A 7,266-nucleotide genomic window follows, 5' to 3' on the forward strand; every position below is an offset into this window, starting at 1 on the left:
ATATAAACAAATTTTACATTCTAGAATATAAGTAAATACACTTCAGGAACGAAAAATCTCTTGCAAACAGTAAAACATGATTTACAAAGACAGTAGTTCTCAGGGACTTAATTGTGTTTCTTTTACATTTCAAACTACTTTAAGACCAAATAAAGTGTGTTTCATCAAGCGCCACATTAGCAGCAGGCGGTGAGTATTTCTAATTTAAAAGTGCCTCTCTGATGAGAACATCTGCCACTTCCACATTAGCATACAGGTTGTGATCGCCTGGCTGCTCTGATCAGAACTGTTTCTCAGGGGACTGAGTGTGAGTGGGTTTCATCAGCTCTCATCACTCCTCCTCCCTGTCCTCTGTCACATCCAGCAGCTCCCTCACATGGTCACCTCTCCTGCTGCTCCTCCTTCCTCCTGTTCTTCACCGCTCTCGATCTGTTATCTTTACCCCGAGTCCCATCGCTGCCATCACCTCCTCATCCACATGATCCCCGGTCATGCTTATGGATGAGGACGGACCCGTCTCCATCATCCTCATCTTACAGAGGTTTATATTTGCAGGTTTGGGTTGCAGATTAAACACTATCGAACCATATTAACTTCCCCTTCTTCTCTCTGACACGCCACACTGATATTCCTCCACAGATGCTCTGGCTCCATCCACTTAATCACGTCAAGGTCCTCTGCCTGCACAAGCCGTCACGGGCGGCTGTAGATATTTCACAAAATGTTGCTGTCAGCAAATACAAACGAACATTCCTAGTGGCAGTTTTTTTTTTTTTTGCCATTAGAGCAGGAAGCTTTTTAAAGGAGGAAAGAAAATAAAAATGGCACCATTACATTTTATAGGAAACCTCCTTAATGTGCTTGGTAATGAATTATGGGATGTCAAGTGACTGCTCAAGCTTTGAAATGAAAATATGCACACACAGTACAATGCTCTCCCTTACAGGCCCTAACATGACTGTAGGAGTTTATTTGTGCAAAGAGGTAGATAGAGTAGATTTTACATGGGCAGAATTCAAATATATCTTTTTATTTTGTTCAACAGTAAACCTTTGTCTGTTTTTACTGTAAATATAAAGCATGCTGGTATACGTATAGTTAACAAGACATCATCTGCCAAGCCTAAAGTAAAGCACACATAATATTTTTTTCAAGAGCAAGTCCAAGACTATAATGTTAATAAAATCCAGCACAGAATGAATTCTCCTCACGATATGACATTTTGCTGAAAATCCCCCCTTTTCAGTTGAGTTTGAGATTTCTTTTTATAGCAGCAAAATAAATAAAGTGTCCCACCCCTCAAGGTCTAATGGGATCATTGACCTAGATTGTAAATTTAGCTCTGATATAAAAAGGAATTACAGAAATAGTCATAAATCTCACATTTATAAAAAGAACAAACGCTCCCGCTCAAGTGCGCTCAGCTCAAGGACGAAGAAAAGCGTACGTAAAATCAATAATCCTGCACGCCATGACTTCTCTCTCAGATGTACATGAACGCACCACATCCCACAGTCTGACAGCATCAAAGACGCAGAAACTGCAGATTTTCTACCGCCACAGACTTCACCGAACGCGGCGCCAATTAGACAACACAAAACTGTCAAGAAGCTGGCAAAGACAACAAAAGCACACGACGGCAAAACACGTGTCCTCGAACACACGCTGCGACGGCGCCACTAAACCTCTACACAATCAGTTTCCCTTACAAACCATTTCATGTTAAACTTTCAGTGGGAGTTGTTTATTTCAGATGAGTGACACCGAGCTTCTGTCCCAAACTGACATCTGTCGCAGAAGTGCGTAACTCTAACCACGGCGTGGCCTGTCGGGCTTTCCAAGTTCGTGTAATGTAGACACGGAAACACAAGCTGCAACTGAGCCCGACTACAGTGTCTTAGGCAAAGAATTAAGGCTCTTAAGGCAACTATTGTCTGCTCAAAGCGCACGCCACGTTTTATTTTACATTTTACACAACAAACCGATCCTGTCAAAAGGCAATTACAAAGTTTGTTACCTTAAAACAGTGTAATTAAACATTTAGGCCGGGCTGCATGAGGAAAGCCTACTTGGTGAGTAAAAGCAATTATTGTAATGGATGACCTGAAACACAACACCCAGAAGCCCTTTGCCTCAAGGGATGAAATAATCCACGGCGGCAGCAAGAAGCAGCAGTTATGACTGACAGGTGGAAGAAAGTACTTGTGTAGAGGAAAAACATCCCACTGTGCGTGTTTTAAAATGTGCTGACAAGCACCGAAAGCCAGGGAAGTTTTGAAAAACGCTAAAAGGATGCTGATGAATCATTTAAAATGCCTTTAAATTAAAACTTTCTGAGTCAAAGTGGGAAAAACATCTTCGATTGAAGGTCTAGCATTCCGTGTATTTTACCTGTCGCCTTACACGCCAGTGTTTTAAATATAAATAAATGTGAAGTTTTAGCTTTTTAAAAAAAAAAAAAAAAAGTTAGATCTTGAAAATATGCAGGTTGCAAGATGTTGCAAATTCCTGCACGATCACAGCCCTCAGATTGTGTGTTGGGGAAGACTTTCAGCTACTACCACACCAAATTTTAGCTCAATATCTGTAAAATTGTCTGTTATTAATGTTTTTGTTATGGTCACTTAGACCATATTGAAATAGAGTGTCTCCAAAAGTTAATCAGTGGTATCCTGTAATTATTGTCTGAAAATTTCATCAAAATCCGTCCAGTGACTCATAAGATACTTTGCTACATGGTTGACTTTAGCAGGTAGACCTGATCTTAATAAGAAATCTGAGGATTAGCTGATTCAGTGCTTTAAAACTAGACTTTTTAATAGCCTGTGAAGCAACAGCTACAACTAAAATATTCTCAAATAGCCCCAAATCGATTTGCATTAACTTACAATGCATGCAGGCCTAAACATAAATACATACATCTATGTATTATTTAAAATAATTTTAACTTAAACATAGGGAGCTGACAAATCTACTTTCTTAATAAAAACAACTTTTCTTTTATTTTTTACCTAAAAGAGATAAGTTAAAAAAAGAAATTCTTCTAAAACACATTCACTTTTTTCAAACTGTTGGCCAGCAGAGGAAGTAAACAAGAACAAGATAAACGACACAACAGAGTGTGAAGGAAACTGACAAATGCTGTAAACTCCCGCCCATCACCCTGCCTCGCACAGGTTTCTGCTGCTGAAGGGAAACGGTTTTGAGATGTCACAAAGGATTTGTTAATCCAGTGAAATGTAGTAAAATTTTCTTCTGAAATGTACAGAATGAAGATGCTCCATTTAATATGTAGATCTGAAAACAACATGCTAATGTGTTTAAAAGAAAAACGTTTCCATTGAGTTTCTCCCCCCGATAAAAGCAACACCACATGCTGTTTTACATGTCAAAAAGCTTCGCAAACATCCAGTGGCGTTTAAAACCTGCAATTTTAAATAGGCCTGTCACAATAACAAATTTTGCTGGGCGATTAATTGTCTTAGAAATTATTGCGATAAACGATAATATTGTTTGAAATTTGACGATAATTAGTAATTATCGTCAAATTTAAAAAGAAATGTTGATTTATCTTTGTGTGTAGTACCTTTTTTGACCACCAGATGGCAATATAAGACTGTTTGAACCGAAGGATGGATAGCAAGGGAGCGAGCAGCGTGTGTCTTTAATAAAAATGGGCTGCCTGTTGTTTTTTGGTTCTCAAAATGGCGGATGCCCGGTGTGGTTTGAACTCTTTAGCATAGCATTTGTCACACAAAGCATTTAATAAAAAATCAGTAAACCAGTTCTCAGCTTCTTTTTGCAGAGAAAAACAACTTTTTAGACAAAGGCACGGGTTTCAACTGGGAATTTTGGAGCTTAGACAAAACGGAGGTTTGTTCCTGAGACTGGCCTGTTAGCTTAGCTTCTCAGCTTAGCTGCTTTTAACGATCCAAAAATGTGATTTTGGACGGTTAAAACAGATTTTAAAGAGAAAAGAGAAAGGGAAGTGTCAGTGAAGAGCACCAGAGTTGAGCCATTTTTCATGCAGTGTCCAGTGAAAGAGAGAGACATGAAGAAATATTAAAGCGGATAAATGAAAATGAGGTTGATAATTTTCATTTATCATGCGATTAATTGATTTAATGTTTATCGCGACAGGCCTACTTTTAAACAAATGACACAAAATGAAACACCTCCCATGGTGTGTTTTGAACATTTTTGGTAGCTAAACCTACATAAACAGAAAAAGAGTGAATGAAAATGAAACATAAGATCAATTTTTACATCTGAAACTGAACAAATTGCACAATTAGAAAAAGTTAAATGAGTTTAAAAAGATAATTTTTATTTGAAGTGCTGTTGTTTGGCAGCTGCTATCATAATCAGTGCTGAACTAAATATTTAGAAATGTTAAGTTTCTGGAAACTTAAATCATACTTTGTGTAATCTATACTAAAAAGGCCAGCACAATTCAATCAAGTTTAGCAAACACTAAAATGGCTACAACTCAACATTTATTTTTATTTTTCACTTTTATTGAGCTCTCTGAGCCTTAACAGATCACACAAGATCTTTGTTTATTTCCCTCTCATGCAATATACTGTTCTAGAATTGCGCTGCTCAAGGTGGCTGCATGTTGGAGTAGCTCTCTTATGTTCATTCTGAGATTTTACTTTTGAAAACTTGAATTCCTCTTTTTTCTGGATGATTACTTCTTCTGTTATCATGTGCTGTACTGCTACAAGGATTTTTGCTGAAACCTTTTTAAGCCAATAATACTCACTCAGGTCATCTGGAGAGTTTCTTTGTTATAGACGTTTCACCCTCTATCCGGAGGGCTTCATCAGTCTGAGGAGTTCCAGTAAACTGTTTCCCCACCAAGCAGTAAACTTCTTAAGTGGACCAAGCAGTTTGTTTGAAACCTTTTTTTTACTTTTGGACATTTGTTATGATGCGTAACTATGACAACAAGGTGGTTTTCTATAACCGGGAGCAACTGATTAACATCTCAAAAGCTCAACTAATACCTCAACTACAGCTCCAAATCCCAAATGAGTTGAAAAGGAGGCACCGTGGATGCATTTCCGTCTACATGGAGGCGGTGCTCGAGCGCATGACTGCCAAGATCTTGGAGTGTAGTAGGAAACGCGGCTCTTGACAGCGGGAGAGCCAAGATCATATCCCGGTACCTGCAGTTAAGTCTGCGGCAACGAGGGTCTTAACAGCCTGCTGGGAGAAATGGCCATTGCTCGGGGAGGAGTTCTGCCCGGCATTCAGGCAGTCCTGCTGCCCAAGAGGACTGAGAGGTCTGCTGGGTCTGGGTGGAAGGATCAGCGTCTGCAGCCAGTTTCTTCAGATCTGCTGTGGGACGGACTGCTTCAGATCCTCCCTGCCCACAACTTCAGCATCTATAACTCTAATGAAACCAGGATGATGAGCTACAACAACAATTAATTTCCCTTTGGGATTAATAAAGTATTTCTGAATTGAATTCAACTGAATTGAATGCTGTGATTGATATACATTCCTTCAAATAATGCTACTTTTGAGACAAATGTGTATTTTCATGCATTCATCGTGCAACATCTGTGTTCTACTTAAAGAAGGAGATTTAGACATTATACTCTCTTCTATTTACTGACGGTGACTTTGAATGATAAATGGTGCCATTTAATATATATATATATATATATATATAAACCCTTTAGACAAAGAATTTGGTAAGGGTTACGGACAAAATTGGCAGCTTTTCTTAATGCTTTGCAAGTTATTACCAGCATGTGTGTTTGTGTGTGAATGCGCTCCTCAGATGTCTATGGATACCAGACAATGTCATTTCTGCAATGAAATGTATTTTTTTGTGAATTGCATTCCAATGACGCTTCCACTGAAAAGCATAAACCAAATAATTCCTTAACATGTGATCGTTTTCAGGCCTAATCTAAGACTTTTATTTTGTGACTTTAACCACGGACTTGAATTATTCAAGCACTTTTATGCATAACAAAGCAGTGGAGCAAAAGAAGTGAAGCGGTTTCAAGTGTGTTACTGTAGCCACCATGGATTAACCCAGTGGTGTGTGAACTCTTATTCTTTATCAACTCCAGGTTGCTGTAGTTTAGGTTTTTAAAACTGAAGTTTGGTGCAGCAGGATGAAAAGACTTGACATTGTTGGAACACATTCGCTTGGCAGAAGCTACGGCACTCACATGTCTGTCTTAATTATTCATAACTTTCAGCCTGGACATAAGTCAAATAGGTGAGTTCAGTTAATTCCACCTTGGAGTGTACTGATCTAACAAATTAATCCAAACCATTCATACAGTTTGCAATCATTTATACAACAAAATAAAGCATTTTATCATGGGGGTTTGTGAACATTGCGATGCTCCAGCACATGTCTGAGGCAGGGTTAGGGTTAGGGAACATAGATTTTAAAATAAGTGGATTAAAGCACATTTTTATACTTCAGGATGGTAATGACGTTTTAAAATTACAAGCTGATGGTGTCCTAGAAAGAACTGAGCACAGTGTTAGGAAGTTGCATGAACTTTGTGTCTTACTGTCAAGTTTCTGTCATACCAACCTGTTCCTTTATTACCATGACAAGTTCTGCCTCAGGTGGTCTGGAGGAAAGATAGAGTCAAACAAATTCAGTTTTATTCCTTCTGGGTAATGTCAGGTCATCTAAAACTGACTTCTATGTTTTATACTTTGGTGTTTTTGTTGTGTTGTACTTAAAAATGTATTTATTTTTATTTTCAACTTAACAGAACCAAAACTGAGGCCAAAATGGCAAACAATACCTATAGTTTACAAAATAGTCTAAAAGTTTAAGAACCATAGAATAAAGACACCAAAAGCTGTCGAATGGCACACTACTTTCACTTAAAATAATCCAACCAGGATGTCTTGCTTTTTTTCTGCTCTTCCACCTAAAATACACTTTTAATAAAAATAATTATTGCATCTTTTTGCCTCCTTAAGAGGAGGTGCCATGACAGTAAAACACTATTATGTCAAAAAACTAATTAATTTGGAACTTTAAATTGGTGTCAACACAGCTTCAGCACTTTATGTGCTACATAACTTTAATTTAATCTGAGCTGCTTAATCTGAGCTGTGCAGAAGCAAGGTCACAGGTTTGACTTCCGACTGGCGCCTTGACGCCTGAAGTTTAAATTTGCTGCTGTTCATGTGTCAGTTTTCTGCCACAATTCAAAAAAATATTATATTAAATACTTTTAAATACAGTAGTCCCTCGCTACTTCCTGGTTTGTTTAT

The 7,266-nt window shown here is 38.2% G+C and overlaps 1 protein-coding gene across 1 annotated transcript in view; it reads right to left on the minus strand.

Annotated features, from left to right (window-relative positions):
- kcnn2 (potassium calcium-activated channel subfamily N member 2) overlaps positions 1–532 on the minus strand; it is a 15,811-nt gene extending 15,279 nt beyond the window's left edge. The window contains exon 1 of the mRNA XM_037692031.1: positions 443–532. Within this exon, the coding sequence (XP_037547959.1) occupies positions 443–532 (90 nt within the window). The remainder of the gene's footprint in view (positions 1–442) is intronic.
- Positions 533–7,266: the final 6,734 nt, after the last annotated feature.

The sequence above is a fragment of the Nematolebias whitei genome, chromosome 18 (genome assembly GCF_014905685.2).
Source record: "Nematolebias whitei isolate Nwh7 chromosome 18, NemWhi1, whole genome shotgun sequence".
Taxonomy (NCBI): domain Eukaryota; kingdom Metazoa; phylum Chordata; class Actinopteri; order Cyprinodontiformes; family Rivulidae; genus Nematolebias; species Nematolebias whitei.